The 22,698-nt window shown below is 45.1% G+C and overlaps 6 protein-coding genes across 6 annotated transcripts in view; 1 reads left to right on the top strand and 5 right to left on the bottom strand.

The window, feature by feature from the left end:
- LOC6729764 overlaps window positions 1–9,393 on the top strand; it is a 36,788-nt gene extending 27,395 nt beyond the window's left edge. Inside the window, exons 8-9 of the mRNA XM_016174636.3 lie at window positions 3,240–3,634; window positions 5,151–9,393. Coding sequence (XP_016036449.1) covers window positions 3,240–3,634; window positions 5,151–5,341 — 586 coding nt within the window. The 3' untranslated portion in view covers window positions 5,342–9,393. The remainder of the gene's footprint in view (window positions 1–3,239; window positions 3,635–5,150) is intronic.
- A 3,888-nt stretch (window positions 9,394–13,281) lies between these two features.
- On the bottom strand, window positions 13,282–14,353 carry LOC6729761. The gene is made up of 2 exons (XM_002105031.3): window positions 14,258–14,353; window positions 13,282–14,192 (listed from the first exon to the last, which is right to left on the bottom strand). The coding sequence occupies exons 1-2, from the start codon at window positions 14,270–14,272 to the stop codon at window positions 13,437–13,439; spliced, it is 771 nt and encodes a 256-aa protein (XP_002105067.1). The 5' UTR covers window positions 14,273–14,353; the 3' UTR covers window positions 13,282–13,436.
- A 2,483-nt stretch (window positions 14,354–16,836) lies between these two features.
- On the bottom strand, window positions 16,837–17,762 carry LOC6729760. The gene is made up of 2 exons (XM_002105030.3): window positions 17,664–17,762; window positions 16,837–17,603 (listed from the first exon to the last, which is right to left on the bottom strand). Exons 1-2 carry the CDS (start codon window positions 17,715–17,717, stop codon window positions 16,971–16,973), a joined length of 687 nt encoding a protein of 228 aa, XP_002105066.2. The 5' UTR covers window positions 17,718–17,762; the 3' UTR covers window positions 16,837–16,970.
- A 667-nt stretch (window positions 17,763–18,429) lies between these two features.
- LOC6729759 lies at window positions 18,430–19,571 on the bottom strand. The gene is made up of 2 exons (XM_002105029.4): window positions 19,503–19,571; window positions 18,430–19,447 (listed from the first exon to the last, which is right to left on the bottom strand). Exons 1-2 carry the CDS (start codon window positions 19,545–19,547, stop codon window positions 18,515–18,517), a joined length of 978 nt encoding a protein of 325 aa, XP_002105065.2. The 5' UTR covers window positions 19,548–19,571; the 3' UTR covers window positions 18,430–18,514.
- A 144-nt stretch (window positions 19,572–19,715) lies between these two features.
- Window positions 19,716–20,734, bottom strand: LOC6729758. Its single transcript, XM_002105028.3, has 2 exons — window positions 20,624–20,734; window positions 19,716–20,560 (listed from the first exon to the last, which is right to left on the bottom strand). Exons 1-2 carry the CDS (start codon window positions 20,636–20,638, stop codon window positions 19,850–19,852), a joined length of 726 nt encoding a protein of 241 aa, XP_002105064.1. The 5' UTR covers window positions 20,639–20,734; the 3' UTR covers window positions 19,716–19,849.
- A 733-nt stretch (window positions 20,735–21,467) lies between these two features.
- LOC6729757 (jacalin-related lectin 34) lies at window positions 21,468–22,591 on the bottom strand. Its single transcript, XM_002105027.3, has one exon. The coding sequence runs from the start codon at window positions 22,493–22,495 to the stop codon at window positions 21,566–21,568; it is 930 nt and encodes a 309-aa protein (XP_002105063.1). The 5' UTR covers window positions 22,496–22,591; the 3' UTR covers window positions 21,468–21,565.
- Between the last annotated feature and the right edge of the window lie 107 nt (window positions 22,592–22,698).

Genomic DNA, 22,698 nt, shown 5'->3' with positions numbered 1-22,698 from the left:
TGCGCGCGCGCATTTAAGCCGTAAGTTAGACACTTGTTAGGTCGACATCGACTTGGCATCGCTGCCGATGACGAAACACTTTACACCCATGAATAGTTAATACAAATTAGCTGGCCCTGGGCAATTACTTCGCAACAAAATTTGCATGCGTTGCGCTGTGTAATTTTCGGGTTTCGAAGAGGCGGAGGTTCTAACTGCCGGGACAGGATTTGATTTTGGCCAAAAGTTTGGGTGGTAATCTGTTTGGTTTCTTTGCCATTTGCCGCTGTAGTTGTTTGCCTGTTGTTGCCAACTTGCGGCTCACCCAAGTTCCGGTTTCCGATCTCAAGACCTCTTTTTGTGCATGGCGGCATAAGAAATTCATGGTTTTGCTCGTAGCCCTTACGCCCACTTAAGTTGCTTTGCTTGTTCCAGCTAAGTGGGTTGATGGTGGGTCGAATGCTCTTGTTTCGATTGGAAATCTTGTTGCTTCGGACCCTTCAGTGCTGTCGGTTATTCAGAGGGATGGTTTTGGCGAGAAGGAAGCTAAAAGTTTCATACAATAACAATAAAGTTAATGAAAAGGAATTGTAACATCGATCGCAGTAGCTAATCCTCTTCCTCTGCCACGTCAAAATTTGTGTGAAATGGTGATTTTGTGGGATTATATGTTTTACAAGTGGTATCATCGTCTGCCGTCAAAAACTTTCTATTAAGTCAGTGAAAAACAGAAATGATTGCTTTTCATATCAGTAACGTTACTCTATGAATTATTAAATGCTAGAAGGACCCCCCTCCTCAGGTATGTATGGTACCAAATCCTAAAAAAAAGTTTTAACAATTTAGATTATTTTATCGGGAAGTTGGGAACTTGGCAGCACTACTTTTCTGGACTGTCGTGTCTATCATAAATAGCTAATAGGTTCTGTTGCCCTGGCATCGAAGCCTTCTTTTCGTTTGGCTGCGTTCGTAAACGGAATTAGACTGTGGTTTTTGTGGCCCAGAGACACATAAATATTACACAGCAGGGAGCTGAACGAAACTACATGACTTATCAATTAATTAGGCGCATTTCTCAAATTATCGCCTTGGGCCGGGCCAAAAAACCCAGAAGGCGGTTTTGCATGTCAGCTGCGAGTTAAGATATTCCACAGTTCCTTGCCAAGGGTAAAGCGGAATTTAAAGTGTCATGCCAGACAGCAGTTTCATAACTTTCACACACACACACACATACATACAAACTATTTAAGGACGAGAAGGAGCACAGGGACGATGTCGGAACACCGGGTCCCGCATTTCCGTCTGATTTGAATTGCTCGGCAAGTTTGTTATGTTTTGAACTTGAGCTTCCTGCCACGGCTGCTGATGCTGCTGTCCTAGCTGTTTTGCCCTGAAATTCCCAGCTCCTTGCCCTGTTCTCACTACCGGTGGCAGCGTTTCCTGCGAAAAGTGCGCTGCATAAGGAATTTTATTAAGACAACTGCAGCAGGGGAAGTGGATGTGGAAGTAGCTTCGCAGTAACAACAGCTCCGTTGATGATGCCCTGGATGCAGCTACCAGCTGTCATCATCTGTGGAGCCAGAGTTGAAGCTGGAGCTGGAGCTGTCGAAGGATTATGGAAGGATGTTGTGCATTTGCTCTGGGTTTCGGCCCGCATTTTTGTTTGCTCTGCTGGCTTAACTGGCTTACTACCGAAGCTGTTGGCTGTCGGTCTCTGCCCTACTGCCACTCGATATTGGTTGAGTTCTCCATGAACGCTTCTCCAGACCAATTGTTTGGCCTTTGTGCGTACATACCCAAAATGGAATTAAATGGAAAAAATGTGTACATTTCGGCAAAGGATCCAATATTTGGTATACGCGTGCAGAATGTTTTGTACTGACCATTTCATTAGACCCAAAGTGCTACCAGCTTTAATAGATGCAAATGAAATCAAATTTCACTGTACAGCCATAATGAAAATTACTTTTCCGATTTGAGTTCGCATTGTGAGGTATTTCAAGCGTATACAGATGTCGTCTTCTCCCGTCACAATTTGCATGACACTTGCCCATTTTCCTTCCCAGTTGCCAAGTGCTCTAGTTGCACAGAGTCTGGATATTCTGGAACATACATACATACACATCGGAAAAGATTGAAAGAGAAGCAAACACTCCATGGAAAGGCAACTTTTTGCTGACACCTTGCTTTATCAGTGCGAGTGCCTGCGGCATTCGTATCCTTCCTCTCAGACTCAGACTCTGAGTTTTGCAGCCAGTGCACTTTAAGCCGAATATTATTTAAATATAATTGTGCTAAAATTCTATGGCATTTACTTTGCAATTTGCATAAGCAGGAAAGTCGGCAGCAAGGACAAAAGATATGCAAATTTTATAATTGTTTAAATGTGACGAAAGTAAACGCTTTTCACTCCAATTTAAAGGCGATTTTGTCATACGAAATTTCGATACGTCCTGCATATGTAAATGATGGCCATAAACTAGCACAGCTGACAATTGGTTAGACAGCATTAAAGTTTATGGCCTCGACATTATTTCTTCAAGGATCTGCGAACGGGTGTGCGTGTGTGAGTATATGCCTGTATCCTGGTAATACCAAAGGTAATTTCGCTGTCATTTTGAATTTGTAATAAAGCAACATGTCGCCGTACACGAACAAACGAACAAGCCCCAGAGTAATTACAGGGGAAGGGATCTGGAAGCCCCAAAGCCACACAACCGCTTATCCGCAGATCCGGGTTCATTTGTATGCCGTTCAGGCTTCTTATCAAATATGAAGCAAAGTCGTAAAAGCTAATTAGACTCACAATGTGCGATACGGCTGAATAATGCAAACTAATCTGGCCTGAATGCAGGCAAACCATTAGAAAGCCTTACCAATCAGCAGAAAGGCAAAAAAAAAGAAACGCGCACTCAGATGCCCAATAATCTCTGACATGGTATTTTCTTTCTCGGAAACCGAATGAGCCTCTTTTGCAATCCAGGGGCCATTCAGACTTGTGAAGTTTGTTGTACGGCTATCAATTACTCAGGGGTCTTGGCGATAATGAAGACAGCTATATGGGTTGTATCCATGAGGCATTGTATGGGAATCAGATGTGCGTGCCCGGCATGTGAAAGCTCCTCTCACTTGGCCGGGCTTTTATTTTGCTTTTCACGTTTGCACACATCAATCATAAAACGCAAATATTTACGATTTTATTTGTGTGCAAATTTCCAGGCACAGGCACATTAAACCCACACTCTCTCTTTATGTTGCAGGAACAGCAACCGCAAGTATCGGCGCCACATAAACGAGAACGCCCTGGGCATCATTCGCAGCACCCTGAACAGCGGCGGCTTCGGTCCTCAGGCTCCCAACATGAACAAGGAGCTGGGCATCCCATCAAATGCTGGACCCATGAACCAGCTGGCAGCGGGCTACCAGCGACCGCTTTCGCATCCCGGCGGAGGAAGCGGGGTGGCGGCTGCAGCGGCCGCCGTTACTGCCGCTCAGCAGGAGAAGGGCATGTTTAGCATCAGCCAGCTGAACATCGAGCTGACCGAGGAGCACGTGGGCAGCAACAGTCGCATGGAGATCACCTGCCTGTCCACGATCCCGGCGACTGTGGGCCAGGGTGAGCAGTACGCCGACTACAAGACTTACTCAGTGAAAGGTGAGTGTGGGAGATGTTAATAGATGTTAATAATTAATTACATTTTTTAATTTTATAAAATTGTTAATTTCTTTCCAAGAAGTGATAGATAGGGCAAAAAAAAAAAAAAGTTATTTTATTATATATTTACGAACAGAGATAGCTCTTACATTTATTAAACTTTATTTTTCCCCCTGATCACGGTGCCTATGCGTGATTTGAATAAAGCGGCTGACTCTACATTGTGTTCCTGTTTTCCTGCGCATATATATTTACTTTATTTATTTTATGTTCCGTAATGCTACACCAGGCAAATATTTGTTTCGAAACACACTCGCCTGAAATTACGACCAGTGAGCTCATCAAAAATGTCCTCGGCGCCACGAAATGGAATCACTGATGAATTTTCGCAAAATAAATTAGTATGATAATGTGCAGGGGCATTGTTATTTGCCCGACTGTCGGAAAGCAAAATCCAACAAGGAATTTTAAAACAAAAGCCATTGGCTTTGCCTTTGTCTCAACTGGCAGATTAGGTATTTCTTACTTGGATTTGCTCGTTTGCCAAACTGATGCCGCACATGAAAAGGGGGGCGTCATATGTTTGCCGTTTTGTCTACGTTTAATTTCCATTTACTCCACCTCTTTGGTAACTGAACAGCAGGCCAAACAAAGGTTAATTTATATATTTTTGCCGGCTTTGTTTGCCTACGAGCCGGTTGTTAACACTAACGTCCCAGCCAGCCAAGTCATTGTGTCTTAAGTTGTAAATTGTCCCGAATTGTACAAAATAATTTACACATTACCGGGCCCCATGACTCACGATGGTCGTTGGCTGTTTTCCCCTCTCAGCCCCTTTGAGTACCCAAAACCATCGCACTTGGCCGGCGGCAGCTTCGCAGTCTTGTCCTTTGACCTCTTTGCCGGCCGAGTGGCTGCCAACTGTCACTTGTACCAAGGGGCGTATGCGTGTTATTTATGTTGCGTGAAGTGCGTCATTTGTTTGGGCCACTGCCACTTCGCAGCCAAGAATGCTTCACTCTGTAATTGTTTCTTATGCCGCCCTAAGGGGCTGCCATCAGTTCGCTTATGCGAAAAGTTTTTAGCGCTCAAGACTTCTTCAGTTTTGTTTTTTTGGCCCGATCAACATGGCGACCTTTTCTGCGGTTTCGTGCCTCGTTTTCGGCGGTAAACCATTTCGGCTAGATAACTTGCGAGACTTATCACTGCTCTGAATTATTCATTTTTGCGGGCACAAACTTTGCTTCCCAAATTGATTTTTTGCTTTGTCTGTGACCTCTTATATTGTCAGGGTTATTCATGTTATTTTAGTGACACTCTGTTTGCTTAATTGTTGTGTATGATCTGAAAAGTTTACATTCAGTATATACAGTATATACTAATCAAATCAACAGTGAATAAAATAAGTACATGTAACCTTACCTGATACTTTCCTGCTTGCTAGATATTTAAGTATTCCCTATAATATTTATCACATTTTTAAACTGTACGTGTCCTTTTCTCAACATCTTTCCAGTTGAGGTGGAGCGACAATTGGCCTCCTCCACGTCGACGGCTCCGCCGAGCATCGGAATGGCGGCGCTGGGCAATGGAAACGGACATGGCAACGAGACCTCCGCCGGACGGAGGGCACACGGCACGGTAGTGACGCACTTGTGGTCGCTGGCCCAGCTCCTGCTGCTCGTCCTGCTGCCCCTCAGCTACTAGATGGCACAAAATGCAAAGTGCAGGCGAACGGGGCACGCTGGAGGAGAGGAGAAGACCACCGACATACTCGCACTGAAGGTATTGTTAATGCAAAACCAAGGGCAACCACATCATCACCATCCCCATCCCATCAAGGACAAAAGCAGCAACAGCATCGGAAAAAACAAGTTGGAATTTTTGTAAATTGTACACCGCATTTTTAATCTATTTCCCCAGCATGAGCTCGATCGAGCAGCTAAATTAGTGCAGCTCAAAGAGGGCAAAAGAAAAAACCAACAATGGACTAAGAGAACATTTTTAGCATTTGTGCTCGCCTTGGTCGGCCAATTTAAATAGTTTACTTGTAAATAACTGCAGATGACCGAGAAAAGCGGGCGTGGATTTTCCCCCTTTTTTTGTGTGGCCGCAATGCCAAAGAGAAATGTTTGTAATTAAGTTGCAGTCGGACGGGAAATTGGGTAGAATGCTTTCAGTCCGGCCAGCGGCCACTTTTTTGTAGTCCGAGAAGAATTTTGTATAGCTAATTGAACATAAGTTTCGGGATAGGAGGCGACTGCAACTCAGAACAAAGAAACCAAAGTTTTTGCGCTCTGCCAAGGTCAGTGCGTCAAGGGCGTGGTGCTCCGCCCACTGAATTCAGCCTTGTCAGATGCTTGGGAGAAGGCACAGCCCCACCCCGCCCCAAAAAGAAAACAAGAAACAAAGAAACCCAGAGAAATTCAAATCCCAAGTAGCCAGAATTGATTGAGGCTATCGTTTTTAGGCGTTTCAAAGCAGTCGCTACGAAGCTTGTACCTAAAATGCATGATCTTAGTGCTGTAGTGCATACCAAATCGAATTACAAAAAACACTCAAAGGAAACATATTTTTTACGGTATTGTAGCGCTTGGGCTAGTCAAACGGATAGGGATATAGGGATGTGGCTAACTGAGGGTAGGCTAAGATTAGGGCAATTGCGTGTAGGAGCCAGCAGTACCGTAACCCGAATGCCCCGTACCAACGTACCCCCGGAAATAAAACGTTTAAATGTAAAATAATTAGACAGTTAAACCAAGAAGCTTACAGAAACAATCAGTGTTGAAAACATTTTCGAGAAAACAACCAAAACAAAATAGGAGAAGGCGGAGTGAAAAATAGCACGCAGAACCCAAAGGAAAAGGAGTCGAAAGAGGCGCAATCTGCGGCGCGTGGTGACCCCGAAAATGGGAAAGGGTCACCCCCGGAGGGTTAGTCTCGTAATGGGTCACCCCACTCCGGAACGACTCCGCTTTACATTACGACGCTTATTTATTTATTTTCATTTTGGAGCCTTCTTTTTGGGTTCGTTGTGTGTAAATGGTTATCGTTGCAATGGTTCGTTTAGTGTGTAGTTAGGAAAATATTTGCCGTTGCGATTAATTGTTTTCATTAAGACTTTCCTTTCCCGGTTTTTTTTTTATTTTTGGTCGGTTAAGAAGCGGCTTAGTCGCAGTGCTTAACAACAAGTACGTATGCATTTCGTGTGTATTTAGGAGGATTATTTTCGAGCGCGCTTTAAGTGTCTATGGCTAAAGAACCATTTTAACACGTAGCATAACAATGTAACTATGTAAAGCAAGATGGTAGCAACCACGGACAACCCGGCAAAGTAAATATATGTAAAGCAATTAGTGGACTAGTCTATACTCTCTAAAAACAAAAACAAAAATGAAAACCAAAAACAAAAAAGTATATATAAATGATTGTCTGTACTGTGTGTGTAATTAGGCTTCTATTTTTGACTTCTACTCGACGGCGAAATGCAAAACCAAACATAAGTTAAGTATAACAACTAAACCTGCTATGTTCTCCAACAGTTTGAGCAAGCGAAATCCGTTAAAGCAAACCGATAACAATTAACAAAGAACAATTACAACAGCAAATTGAAAAATCTTGCCACAGTTGAAACATTTTCCAAGGGTTGTCCTCATTGTGAGTACACGTACATGTAGTTTATTGGCCAGTGAAGGCGGATGAGTACACCAACTGGATAATGCTTGAACGAACTACGACAATTTTTTATAAATGAAATATACTTAATTATGATAACGGTGACATCACGTATAAATAATTGAAAACAAAGTTCATATTATGTATGAAAATATGGCTAAAATGTCTTATGCAGGTATTGACGTCTTCCTATGCTACGCTGTCTATTATTAACAGAAAAAAATTGATTACATTTATAAATTATACATTACGAATAGGTGTGCATGCAAATTTACTGATTGCATACACTAAGAACTAAATAAAAAAGTAAACCGAATAAGTAAAAAAAAGATACACTTATACACAAACAAATGTAAATGCTTTAAAACGAATCGATAATTTATTCCTACTTTAATTCAAATCCGTAGACTATATCGTTTTAGTAATGATATGATTATGGTATGCTAATTTCGGCCATTATTCAATTCCAGATGATTTAATTTATGTAAACTTATACGGGAGCTATTTCCCAGTTAGTTATGGGTTTGTAAATCACTCGTACTAGTAAATGTTTCCCACCAATCTATGAACAAGTGCAAACACCCTATCAACGCATCACTCTCTACACTCGCCAACACATCCGCAGTTTTCCCCTAAAAAACTTTCCTAAATGTCATACACTCTCTTCTCTATTTGTCTGTATAAATATGCAAACTGCGTGTTGTCTTCAATTCAGTCGTCTGTTGTCTCAGCAAATATCCGCATGAATATGCATAATTGGCCAAGGACTTGGACTTACTTTATCCCAGTCACGTAGCTAATTATGCAACCTCTATCGAGCATATCTATGTATGTGTATCTATGTAAAAACTCCATATATGTAGGTGTCCAGTGCAAGCGAAACGCAAGAGGATGATATTTATATAGATCAAATAAGAGTACATTAAGTGTCGCAGCAATTCGCAAAACATATCATAAATGTTGTAACATTTTCGGATCCCAATACAATGAGAGCCCAGCCTCTCGAGTCGGATGCCAATTAACATTTTTCATGCCTAGCATATGGTATTTGCGCCGATTTATTATTATTATTGTTTGTTGGGGCTTCTCCAAGTCATATAAGTGGATATTGACTCGGCTGCCATGGGGTCTCATGTTGAAGAGGAAATGACATTATAATGAAATGGGAACGCATGATATACAAATATGCACACAAAACGCAAACAAACAATATATTTAAATGTTGTATTTTGATAAGTCGAAAGTATTACGATGATGTCAGATGGCCGGACAAAAAGACATTTTGTCCGGAAATCAGAGTCACGTCTATCTTTATCATTTCTCTCACATCAAAATCTTCCAGTCACACATATCATTGCGTATTGAACAAAACATGAAATTATACAAAATATATATTGAAATTATGTATACAACAAGACATAAGGAAAACACATAAAAAAGCGTGTATAAAAGATATATATTTATAGAGAAAAGGCATGTTTATTAATTTTAGACACTTACACCACAAAAAGCTTTAACTTTTTGTTCCCATTGTTTATCGAACATTAATATAATCGCATGCACAAATCACGTGGAAAATATTTGAGCCTAATTTGAATTTCCCTGATTTGTATTGTATAAAATGTTTTAAGGTCTAAGAAATTGTCTAGATAAATAGCATTATTGAGGCTACTAATAAAAACTGAATATTGAAGAAACCCAGACAAATTGAACTCGATAAACGTAAAGTAAATATTTATTTATAGATACAGACATACCAAGCGAGCGATACAATTGCAAAAATTGCAACCTATGCAAGACAAGCGCAGAAAATAAATTTTGTGGAATATGTGTATTATTATTATACTAAGCCACGAATATTTATATGTACACTGAGCGGCAGACAGAATTAAGTGTAAAGTTTAAAGTGTAAATTAACAAACGAAGAACAACAATTACGATTACAACTCAACCCAAATTATGGCGCCTACTGCTTGGCCAATCTACTACACTGAAAGGGATATACAGCATATTAAATATACATACAGAAATACGAATATTTGTGGTAAAGAGAACGAACTAAAAAATAAATGTTGAAAACAAAAGGCCAAAAGCGTTTCATTCAAGGACCAGTTAAGAAGCACACGCCTCTAAAAACAGGCCGAGCAAACAAAAGACCCAAAGCTGTTGAAAAAAAATGGCAAATGTAGAAAAACACAACGAAGTGGCAGCCATACAAAAAAGGCGGTTTGGTGCCCCATAAAATGTGTTTTTTTTTTGTGGTTTAGGGGGTCGAGAGACAGGATTTTGCGGCCGAGGAGCCCACAAGTGCGTTAAACAAACTTGCGAAACTTTTCGTTTGACGAATATCCTTTTAATCCTTTTAAATGTGCAGGGAAATTGAGGGAGCACAAACAAAGGACACATAAGGTCAGAAGTCCCAACGAAATTGCAAAGGGGATGGGCCGCAATAATCAACGCAAGGATAAACCAAGGAGTAAATGGTGAGTCAAGGATATCACGGCCCTAAAACTCATCCGACGAACAACAAAGCCCAAGACACAATGGCCGAGTTTTTCCTTCTTTTTCTCCTGCCTTCATCCTTCGTCCCAGGACACCGCAAAGGTGCAACGAGTCCGGTTGGCTCATTACGGAATCAAAGCCCTGAACACATCGGTGGGGGTTACGTGGGTACGTGGGTGTGTGCCTGGTGACAGATGCGAGCTATCGATTCCGAATTTGTGTGACAGACATCGGGGCATCGGGACAGCTGGATAGACGGTGTCCTGGGGCGAGAGGACGAAACGACAACATTGCATGGAAATGAGCAATTAACGCCTGGGCCATCGTTAGGCCGGACCAATCTGGCTATCGACGAATCAACAGATTCTCTCTTCGACCATCAAAAGGGTTTTCCGACTCCAGTCTTGATTAAGGTATAAATATTAAATTAGCAAGTGGAGCAAGCTGGCAGCTCCTTGTCCTCCTCCTTATGCATATCCCTAACCTGTCTTTACTTTCGGCTTTGCGGTGGTCGTGCTGCTGCCTTTGCTTTTGCCGCTAATGAGGCATGGCCATGGCAAGCGAAGGAGTCAGACAGGATGTGGTTTGTTAAGAGGCTCGTTCGCTGCTTAATTATACATGGCAGCGCCCAAAAGTCGACTAATTAATATGCAGCAGTCGAGCAGCGGAGAGTGGCTCGGTTAATGAGCCAAAACTCGCAGCATGTGTGCCAACTTTCGACAGCCAGTGAAGCGCCGTATGTACAAACAGCACAGGGCAATGATGGCGATGCCGATGCCGATGTCGACCAAATAACTCAATTTTCATGGAGTAGAGAGCCCGGCTCTTTAGCTCGCGGGAAACACCAATAAACACTTTTTGCAACAAATCCCGAACTATTGCGCAGGAAACCGCAGCAGCAGCCAGTGCAGCAGCAGCAGCGACAGGCGCAGTACAACTTTTTGACAGCGACAACATGGCGTACAACTGCCAACTGCAAGTGCACTTGGGTGTGGTACCTCAACCTGCTCCACCGATTCGGCTTTTAGCCGGGTTTTGGCTACGGTCCCTGGCTCCCTAGCTCATTGCCACCTGCATGGGCGGTTGCCAAATTAACAAAGGCAAACAACTTTGTTGCACTCGCTTTGGGCAAAAACAATGGAGTCGGCTGAACTGAACTGTCTCGAGCACATTTCAATTTGCGCTTACCGAACAAAGTTGCCGCCTGCCTTGCCTGCATGCGGACAAATGTCAAAATATTTAGTTGTACAGCCAAACTTTCCCTCCAAAAATTGAAAAGAAATATTGGTTAGCCCGTGGGACCGAAAGCAAATGCCCCGATTCTGCCAGAATTTGGCAAAAAGTTTCGCGTTGCGAATTATATCGGAATAACAGTGTGTATATATATTTAGCTGTTGCATTATTTGCCTGCGAAAGTATTTCTGTGTGTTTGGCTGGGCAACCGCAGCTGTCAGCTGGCAGGATTGAAATGGTCGAGGTATTTGCAAATGTTTCCATAAAAATGTATTTATATATATTTCGTCCCCCGTTCCACAAAATGGGATTCATATCGAATTAGTTGCACTATATATCCATACGTAACATTCAACTACTGTGTATCCTTGAACTTAAAGGCTCTATTTTTGAGTTTAGAAATTTTACTTTGGCTATCTTGTTAATTGAAATTAAAATTTCGTGCGAACTTCGCACTAATAAAAACTCAAGCCTAAAAGTGTGCTATTTTTTTTGCTGCCCAACCAGTTGTCATTACGTCGTATTCGCAAGTTTTCAACTACTTTGAAAGCATTAAACATCTACACTCAAATGAAAAAATTCAAGTTCAGACGGCATAATTGTCCAACGTTAAGGCAGCACAAATGTAATATATGCATACTTGCATTTTTTTAAATTCCCTCTTCATGGATCCTTTGAAGGGTGTCTTCCCTTCGTTCTGCTAAAGCCTTTCAGCTTTGTGGAAAAACTGCTGATATCTCTGGGCGTCAAAAAGAAGCTTTGCACACGGGTGACACTCGAGAGTGCCGTGAATGTCGTTTTAATAATTTATTTTGTGCGCACAGCGGGCTGCTCATTAACACAGAAACACCAGCACAGCAAACACCCACACTTGCAGATATGTTGGCCCACACGCACAGGACACGCACTTGGCATTCTCGTCGTCGATTCGGTCGGCTGACTGCTGCATATCACCTTAATTACAGGCAGCAGTCTGGGCGCAGTCAGACGGCAAATGGCAGACAAGCTAACAGCGTTTATGGTGCCCTAAATTACCAGGACCCCGGATCCTTGCCGCCCCAAACCATCCCGCATAGCTGGCATATTGTCGCTGTCGTTACGCTTTAGCGATTTGCCACTGTACCGCACAAGAGCAACGGATTCAGTTTGCACTCGACTGCTGATAAGCGTGCGATTCCTGCAGGGCCAAAAGACAGACACACACAGACGCACAGAGACTCACACACATCCTGATGGCCATGAATACATGCACCGTTGAGTTGCGTTTATATCGGGCTTATGTTACGTCTAAGTGAAATTTAAGGACTCCACTCAACAACGTTCCAAATCCTCAGCATAGTTCAGTTTCGGGCCATGTGTGCTGGCATCTCGCATGATGATGAGTTTGCCATTCACGGAAGCAGGAAGCCATCAAGGCGCACACACACTCACACGGCAGAATCTGCTCACACCCCGCAAAAAGGGTACACAATCACACTCAATGAGTGTCGCCAGCTGGCAGGACACAGATCAGGAATACAGGCAGCTTTCACCTGCAACAGGACGTTGCCACTTATTCAAACCGCAACGGGCAGAGCGGCTGAGCTGGCAACAATAAGCACCAGTGACGGGAAGTGCTGGGTAGCTGTGGTAGCTGAATATTAGCTTTGAAAACCTGAAGCGTACTTGGATACAATTAGCATGAAATTAAGCTTGCAAACTTGGAGACCACCAGCTAATATATATTGTACATTGCAAATGCTTTTCATATAGCCCATAATAGTTGGAAAGTTTCCTTGTACCGAGCACTCACCTATTTTTCCCATCACTGAGAGACACCGATTACGAGCAGGCTTACAAAGAGTGGACGGATACTGTAACCGGGTCTAGACCGGGCCATTTCGCAACCACTTCATTTCGAATCTAATAACTCCAATTACAAATGGCGGATGGGATAAAACCATTGTGCATATGCCGGAGAATCCATGACTGTGCGGGTGCGGGTTCGTTTCAGTTCCCGGGCGGCAATATGAGTGGGTGGCATGTGGGTGGCTCAACTTGTTGCTGGACTTTATGACATGCCAGCCGCTTTATCCAGGCTATTATTTCTGGGATTTTATGTGAAAGGACAACGCACGAATGCGCTGGCAGGATTTGCCCGGCAAAAAGAGAAACTCGCACAACGGAAGGGTTCGGTTCCGCAGCATGGAAATGGCCGAATCCTGCAATTAGGCTGCAAATGAGTTTTCCAGTTCACATCGGGAATTTGTCAGCAAAACAAATTTTATTCCTCTACATGGATACTTAAAAGCTAGTTAACTTGGACGTGATGGGAGTAGTTAGGTGTTTTCTTTTTTTCGATGCGATTTTCTGGGTTAGGAAGCGTTACCGTTGGAATTTCACTTGAGACCATTTACTTGACGCGGAAACGACTCAGAGTGGGTGGCAGGTAATCCTGGCCAGCCACCACATTGGCGGGCAGGTATTCCGAGCTGGGAGCAGCTGGAGCAACGGCTGGGATGGCAGCAGCTTGGACTGGAGACGAGGCAAAGTTCAGGACGGGAGCACGACCCTCGTTGGAGATGCGAGACACGCCGGGCAGCTGGTTGTACTGGTTCTGGATGGCCAGCTGGGCATTAGCCGCATCCTCCGGAGTGCGGTACTTGACGAAGTGCACCTCTGGCTTGTTGGTGGAGCTGGTCTTCAGGGCATTCAGTTGCTTGGCCAGGTTGGACACATCGGACTGTTTGGTAAGAACATAGATGGCGGTCTCCTGCTGAGCGGACTGCTTGGCCAACTGGAGGGCAGCGCGCTCGAAGCCCTGATTTTCCGGAGTGCGAATGAAGACGACGCGGAGGTTTTTCTTCAGGGAGTTGGCGATCTGCTGGTTGCTGGCACCCTCATCGTACTGCTCCTCGGGGGCGGCGTAGCTGTAGAACTCCTTCTGGAACTCCTCTACCAAAGGTGCAATCTGAGGTACAATAGGTGCTTCAATGGGCTGGGAGAGCACTGCTTCGCCACTCTGCACTGGCAGCACCTGCGACGGAAGTTCTCCAATCACCTGACCACCTCCGGGCAGGAAGGACAGACCCTCATCGGCATGTGCCACGGGTTGGTAGTTGTAGCCCAGTTTATCGGCACTGCAGCTCACGGCCAACAGACAGAGGACCTACATGACGTTATTTATTAGTTGTATACTTCATTGTTCGATTCCCTTATCCTCAAGACACTTACGATAAAAGCGCGCATGGTGACTGGAAGCTGTGTACAATTGGAGCTGACAGGAGGAACTAATGCTGGGAGTTCAGCCCAATCTGGCTTTTATAGTTGAAGACGCGGCACTGCACTCACCCCTCCCACGAAATAGACCCAGTTTTTGGCCAAGACAGATAGAGAAATCCCCTGTTAACGAACGACCTTGCCGTCGCAGCGTTGTTGATTTGATTTCGATGCTATTCGATCGTCATTAAAATGCCCCACCGTTTAAATATGCAAGCGTATTCCCCGACCTAGGCCTATCGCCAGTCCACGATCGTTTGTCTTGGCTTTGATTTTAATGCACTCTGCGACGGTTATAAATATGCATGGGATATCAGGGACTGCGATTGCAAATGCGGCGGACGCCAACGACACTGCCACATTATCTAATTGATTTGTGTTGGCTACGACAGGCCATAAAAAACACAATCTGGATGCTGCAGAGACGGACCAAACGGCAGCCACTGTGTTGAAATGCTCGGAAAATAAACAGCTACTGGCTTTGGCGATAATATCTGGCGGCTGGCGGTCACTGCTCACTGGATGGGATGCCAGTTGCCAGTTACCAGTTGGCAGTTGGTGCTCCGGGTTGGCCAGCTTAAGCCGGTAATTATAATTTTCATAATTTTCCACGAGCTCGCGTTTTCCACTGCGCAGCACGGGTCGAAAACGTCAATCTTTTTCGACGGTTCAGTTAATGAAGTTCTTTAACTAATTTAAACTTTTTCGGCATCGTTTGATGGCCAAGGCGAAATAAGAATTCAAATTGTGGAATAGCATCTGTGGTGGGTCGATGGGTCACCAAAGATACAAGAAAGAAATTCATAATTACAATCTTCGTTTGACAGTTCAGCTGGTATAAGGATAATAATCTTACTATAAAGGGATGACTTTTATCTGGCTTCAATTCAATTTATATAGTAGTATTAATAATTTAAGCAGTGATATACCATATAGTTGTTGTGATTTCAGTTCCCAATGGATGCTTAAATTATGGCACTCCCATTGGACGCATCTTCTAGGATTACCATGATGACTCCACCCAGCGTTTGGCTACTCATGCTGGCTATTAGACGGGCCCGCTGCACAACGAAACTCTTACCAAAGTTGGTAGGCCAAAAAAAAAGCAAAGGCAGCGCCAAAAATGCGCCTAATTTGGAGATGGCAAGCCAAACAAGCCAAGAGCCCCAAAAACGATGAAAAGATTGGAAAACACGCAAACTTGGCAGCTGCTGCTGCTGTTGCTGGATGGAATCCGAGACTTGGACCTTGGACACACCTGTCCCGAAATTGCAGCAAGTCATGAGCTGCCTCCGGCCAGGATTCAGGATTAAAGCGCTTGGCTTCGTGTTCCCCAGTGTTTGGAGATACCGCGAAATAAAAAAAGCCACCTGAAGGGCAGTGCTTGTGGGTTGGAGGAGGATTGGGGGGCATTGTTGGAGCGGCAGCTTTGACGTGACTGGCAAAGTTTTTGGCAGGCACCGCTAACGAGCGAAGCTCGTCCTCCGCCGCCCAGGATCTCATGTTGCTCAAAAATGCTTAAACTAAAACTTGCTCAACAGATTTGCGCTGGAAACTAGGAAAGGGAACAGCGGAGGGATCCTTTTTACGGCTGCACTTCGCCGTGTCATATGGCGCTGGCACAGTGTGGCACTCGGGTGTAAGTGTGTGTTTGACCTTTGACACTAAAACAATTTGCAAAGCGAAATGATGTCAGCCCCAGTGTCCTGTCATCTCCGCCCCCTTCCCCGCCCATCACTGTTGTTTGCCGACTAGTGGCGTAATTTAGTTGAAACATTCTTAAAGTACCGCCTGTCGTAGAATCCTGCGTCCTGGTGGGGCAATGCAGGAGCAGCGATTCCAAGTGGGTGGAGCGGTGGGAAAACTCCGCGCGCAGCTCATTAAAAAGTTTGCGAGCGACAACGGCGCCGGCGACATTTGCTTAAGAAAACATTTGGCGTCGGGAGTCGGGAGTCGGTTACCAACACCTTAATGATTATCTAAGAGATACTTTGAAAATAATCCACAAAGTGTGTGGGACAGAAGCTCAGAAGTAAAGTGTTCCGCACTTGGGCTGAGTAATTAATTATTCATAATAGCAGGCTATAGATAAACAACCACCTTCGCCATAACAACTAAATGTTTTTTGATTGAAATTTAAATTAAATTTGTTTACAAGAATTCCGAGTACCAAGTTGTTGAGTTATTTATGAGCAGCTATGAATTACCTCCGAATAATAATTATCTGAAAGGACACGTATTAAATGAAAAGGTCTCAGCTTACTATTGGGCAGAATTAATAAAAGTCAATAGAATTGCAATTGAAATTCGAAACCAACAAAATTAAGCCAAATCAAAAAGCTAACTAAGGGAATTGTGTAAAGTCTACTATTTGTAATTCGAGTTGAATTACCAATGTTCCTTATATTTTCGTAAAAACAGTTTCTGGCTCCCACGTCTACTAAATTATTAAAAGAAGACTTTCCATTGACGTAGTAAATTTGTGAGTATCAATTTGCATGAGTATTTAATGAAATGGAATGATTAATAAACATAAAGTTTCCACAACTTTATGGCTATATTTATCTATTTAATGTTCAGTAACAGTTCAATTGATTTTAACTAATTAACAATTAATTTAAATAACCTTTAAACAATCTTTGGGACTAGCCTATAGGTCATAGGTTAACTAACGTCGTTTTCCCGGTGGCAGATACTCCCGAAATAGCGCCTGCAACTTGGCCGTTTCCAATTCGCTTGCCGCCTCATGCGTCTCGTAGTAATCGCTGTCTTTTGGCCTAATCTTGAAGATCACTGGTGTCTCAGTTGTTTGTGGTTTTAGTTGCAGAACATCGGCTTTTTCTATAGCATGGCTAATACTGTTTCCTGGCAACCGATCATAATCGCTTCTCAAAGCGCTTAGTGCTCTAGTGACATCCGCGGGAGTTCGGTATTTTACGAAATGTACTGACGGCTTTTCAGCTACTTGCTGTTGAATCGCAGCCTGCTGTTTGGCCAGAGCATCTGCATCCGCCTGTCGGTGGAGCACAAAGATGTCCAGTGGATTATTAACCGCCAGTTGCTTAGCAGTCAGTGAAAAGATATTCGTCTCCGGCGTTCGAATAAACACCACCTGTTGTGGTGGGGAGAGCACCTTGGCCAATTCCCTGGCTGATTGCCATGGAGCCACCTGATCCTCTTCCGGTGGAGCCGCATAGGTAAAGTATTCCGTGGCTAGTTTTCCTCCTGATGACACTTCATTCTCAGCCGGCAGGTAGACTTCACCCAAAGCATGGCAAAATCCAATAAAAGTCCATAGTAACTATATGAAATTGAGTTAATTACTCTCCAGTTAAGACCACTTTTCCGCTTTCAAACTTACCAGCAAGGAGAGCATGGCTGCGATATTCCGCGCTGGCAATGGGTTTTTAGCCATTTTACCGCTTGAAGCGCTGTTTGGTTATAATCCAGTCCCAGCAACAAAACCATCCTTATATACGACACAAACAAATAGCAGTTCGAAAGTAAGCTGACTTCTCGGCCGCGTCGCCTCTCGTTATGATTTTATTTTATTTCGCATTTTTGCATCTGTTTTCCTATAAAAGATTTCTGCAAACGTTTGCTCTGGTTTTCTGTGTTTGTTTGCCTGCTCCGATTATCCATGTTAATGTCGTTCAATTTTGAAATGCAAATTTTCGGGCTTTGCAAGACCCGAAACAAAAGCGAACTCCATATACCCACTTAAGAGTGTGGTTGTGCGTTTGACCTGATGCCCGGCTTGAACTTGAATTTAATTCGCATAAAATTTACAAATGAGCTCCCAATTTGAATTAGTTATAAAATATTTTCATATGCTATTGGGTCCCCATTGTTGTCGCCTGTCATAGTCAAAGCCATTTGTTTAGACTACCAACGACTTACACCTTCGCAGCTCCACTTTCACTCGCCAGGTATTTTTACGACCGACGTTTTATGGCTACTGATTTGTTAATTTACACGTCATTTTGATGTTTTTGCGGGTCTCTTCATTTTTTTTGTCTCTAAGCCTAGAGTCTCGCATCGCTGATAAGCCGCTTACCGAAATTAACAACTCCAGCTAAGATCGTAGGCCGAGTAGAAGAAACACAAATTCATTGATAGATATTGGGCTTTATTCGCAGCTATAACTAGTTACCCCTTGGGGCAGTCTTATGGCACTAATTTAATGTCTTAATTTGGCAGAAGGTGGCCAATTCAGAGCCGCAGGCGTTTTCCAGGGTTGGCCGAGGGAAAGACCATCCTACTTCCACGCCTATGTCGCTCGTTGGCCCGAAAATCAAAGCGCCTTGATCTCGCAGAGCGGTAGTCCACACCGGCATCATTATAGTTTGCGGATAGATCCTGCTGAGCCTCGGGAACAGGTGGCAGATCGATCTGCCCAATGCTGGAGGCTCCAGCTGAAGATCCAGCAGCATTGTAGCCCTGTGAAATGGAGGAGTAACTGGGCAAGGGTGGAAGATATCCAGACTGCGGCTGATAGGCGGACTGTTGAGGGGATGGCAGATAACCCGCTTGGCCAGCTGGATACTCCTCAGATGGCGCATCCTGCTCATACTGTGGCTGCTGCTCAGGGTAATATCCCAAGGAGGATGCCTTTGCCGGCTGGGGAATCGAAGATCCTCCGCCGTATTGGGCCTGAATATATTGTTGGGCCTGAGCAGCTTCCTCCTCCGTCTTGTACTTAACAAAATGGACCTGTGGCTTATGTTTGTGCTGCGCCTTAAGGGCACTAAGTTGGCTTGCCAGCTCATTGACATCCGTCTGTTTGTTGAGCACGTAGATGGCCGTCTTATCCTCGCTGGTTTGCTTCGCCAAGGCGTTTAGAGCACCCACCACCGCCTTATTTTCCGGAGCCTTGATAAACACCACTTGGAGGTTTTTCTGGGCAAGGGATGATAACTTAGTTTCCGCTAAATCCGCCTCCTCCACGGAATCGTAAGGAGCCTCGAAGGCGTAAAAGTGCTTGTGAAAGTCTGCGTTCTCCTGGTAGTGATTACCCGGTTGGCTGGGGTATCGTTCATCACCCAAAACTGCTTCGTTTCCATAGCTATTCACAGGTCCTCCATAACTGCTTTGCTGATACTGGTAGCCCAGTTCCGCAGAGCTGCCGGCCAACAACGTGAGAAACTATGAAAGATTTTATTATCTTATGCCAACCATGCCAATTTTCGGATAAACTCACCACTATCCCCAGCATGATATAACCAATGTGAAGAGCAAAAAACATTTAACTAACAATCGCAAGAGGGCAAAGCATTTTATAATATTTTGCCCTCAAAAGTGGTTAGATGAATGTATCCAAATCGGGAATACGGCCAACCTTATAGGGTAAATAGTTCAATGTCGCTCGAAAACATATTACAAAATTCGCGATTCCCACCAACTATTACAACACTTTTTTATATTAACAATATTTTATTGGGGACACATATCGAAATTCGAGAGATTTACAAACTAGGCAAAGTGGGTCGCAGCGAGTGCGTAGGAATCGTTGATGGGTCATGGGTCAGTCTGAGGTCAGTTCACTGCTTACTGGCGGAAACGGAGGACCGAAGCGGGCAGGTAGGAGCTACCAGGAGCCGAGGGAGCGGCCACCTGCTGGGCAGCTGGCTGAGATGCGAAGTTCAGGACGGGAGCCACGCCTCCGTTCTGAATGGTGGAGGATCCTCCCAGCTGATCGTACTGCGACTGGATGGCCTGCTGGGCGTTGAGGGCATCCTGGTTGGTGCGGTACTTCACGAAGTGCACCTCGGGCTTGTTGTTGTTGTTGTTGCGGATGGAGTTCAGTTTGTTGCTCAGATCGCCGATATCAGCCTGCTTATTCAGGACATAGATGGCGGTCTCCTGCTGTCCAGCCTGCTTGGCCAGAGCCACAGCAGCGTTCTCCAAGCCAGTGTTCTCGGGTCCCTTGATGAAGATCACACGGAGGGCCTTGTTCAAGGAGCCGGAGACCTGCTGAGAGCCAGCTGGTTCAAGGAAGTCCTGCTCATCAGCGGTGTAGGTGAAGAACTCCTTTTGGAGCTCAGCCTGGGGTGCCGCATAGTTGGTGGCAACAGCGGAGGGAGCAGCTTCGGGGGCAGGAGCAGGCGCATAAGTCTCGGCTGGGGCATCCTGGCTAGCAGCCACGGAAGGGGAGTAACTGGGTCCGGAAGGAGCAAAGGATGCGACAGCTGGGGCAGAAGCTGCAGGCTGGTAGTTATAGCCACTCCTGGCACTAACGGCAGCCACAAGGCACAGAGCCTGAAAATGTATACCAGTCAGTATAAACTACTGATTAAAGATCCTTGAATCCAAAGTACTTACAATAAGGACGCGCATCTTAATTTTTGGTGTGTAGGTGGATAACTCCGCTCGGATTGCTGGATCGAAGGCAAGTATGTCCAACTCCACGACGCCCACGACTTTTATGCGAAATCACTGCAGATTGCAACTCTTTGTTTATGGCCATCATTTGGTTTTTTAATTGGCTGTCTTTGATTTTGCACCTCAAACCGAGCATTTCGCCCATTGCTCCCTCATCAGCCAATCTGCAGTTTGGCCAATTCCCAATTCGCTTTTTGTCACCGTTTGTTTCTCTGCTGTTATCTATTAACTTTGGAGTTGGCTTCTTTCGATTTTGTTTTTCAGCTCAATCATTGTGGTGGTGAGCATAATTTTTATGATTTTTCTAAACAAACTTCGGCCACTTTTCTGCTTATGCTAATCGAGCGTATAGTGGGTGCTCTTGAAAAGATCTGTCGCTGACCACTTTGGCTCTTTGTTATTGGCCATTCATCCGGCCACTCTGTTATCACTCATACATTATGTATGCCGTCTTGGTTCCGTCTTGCAGTTGCCATAAATTTGAGCGCTAATAGTTTGCCTAACCTTTTACTTCACGCAGATTAACATTTTAATTATGATAAAAAATTTTCGTCGATTGTTTTTTTCCCTCTGCATCCCAAAACATGTAAATTTTTATTGATTTCCACTTGTATTCCATTCGGCGCCATCGCTTTGGAATTTTTATTGCCACTCCGGGCGTGTAATAAACGCCGAGCTTTGCAATTTCTCACTCGGCCCGCAGTGAGTGGCTCAATCGTCAAAAATTCCCGACAGCTTTATGGCTAGCTCAGTTCCCACACACAGGACAGAAATAGCCAGGTCATTAATTTAAAAAAGTATTGTATTGGAGCGGTTCGTTCGACAAATCAATAGATAACACAAAAAGTCAACAAATAGGGCAGCTAAAAGCTATGGCACTTCCTAGTGGCGGTAACGCAGGCGACGCAGCACCGACGAGGGCAGGTACGAGTTCTCGGGGATCTGGGCGGTGGCCTGACGCACTGGGCCAGCGGAGGCGAAGTTCAGGGCATTGGCGACTCCACCGTTGATAGCCTGGCTGGATCCTCCCAACTGGTCGTACTGCGACTGGATGGCGCGCTGGGCGTTGGCAGCATCCTCGGGAGTGCGGTACTTGACGAAGTGCACCTCGGGCTTGTTGTTGGAGTTGCTGCGGATGGCGTTCAGTTTCTGGGCCAGATCTCCAATGTCAGCCTGCTTGTTCAGGACATAGATGGCGGTCTCCTGCTGGGCAGCCTGCTTGGCGAGGGCAAGGGCGGCGTTCTCCAGACCACGGTTCTCAGGTCCCTTGATGAAGACGACACGCAGACCCTTGTTCACGGAGCTGGCAACGCGTTCCAAAGCCTGGGGCTCATCGAAGTCCTCCTCGTTGGCGGTGTAGGTGAAGAACTCCTTCTGGAGCTCAGCAGCGGGTGCGGGGGCATTGTAGGAGACGGGGGCGCTCAGTCCAGCGGATCCCAGACCAGATCCCAAGCCAGAGGAGCCCAGGCCAGATCCAAGACCAGAGGATCCCAATCCAGATCCAAGACCGGAGGAACCCAGTCCGGAGGATCCCAGATCGATGGAGCCACCGCCAAGACCGCCAAAGCCGCCGTCCAAGCTGCCGAAGTTGCTGCCGCCTCCCAGGCCGAGGGATCCACTGCCTCCTCCCAGATCCGAGGATCCACTGCCGCCTCCCAGGCCCAAGGATCCACCGCCGCCTCCCAGGCTGAGGGATCCGCTGCCAGGAGCGAAGGACAGTCCAGAGCTGGAGTGGCCCACGGGCTTGTAGTTGTAGCCGAGCTTGTCGGCGGAGGCGATGGCCACGAGGCACAGGACGACAAAGGCGCGCATCTTGCTGTTAACTGATTGCTGTTCTAGTTGGAGCTCCGGAGTCGGAAGTCAGAATGATGTCGAGCTGAGCCGCCGGGCCATTTATATGGCCTGGTCGACACGGCAGGGGCGTCAATCAGAACAGGCGAATGACAGCGTGCTGGAGATCGCGATAAGGTTCGCATTGTCTGTGGGCCTAACCTGTTTTTCTGTTTTTCTTTTTC

The sequence above is a fragment of the Drosophila simulans genome, chromosome 3R (genome assembly GCF_016746395.2).
Source record: "Drosophila simulans strain w501 chromosome 3R, Prin_Dsim_3.1, whole genome shotgun sequence".
In the NCBI taxonomy this organism is placed as follows: Eukaryota; Metazoa; Arthropoda; class Insecta; order Diptera; family Drosophilidae; genus Drosophila; species Drosophila simulans.
The sequence above is the reverse complement of the archived record's forward strand: the minus strand, read 5'-3'. Positions and strand labels throughout refer to the sequence as shown.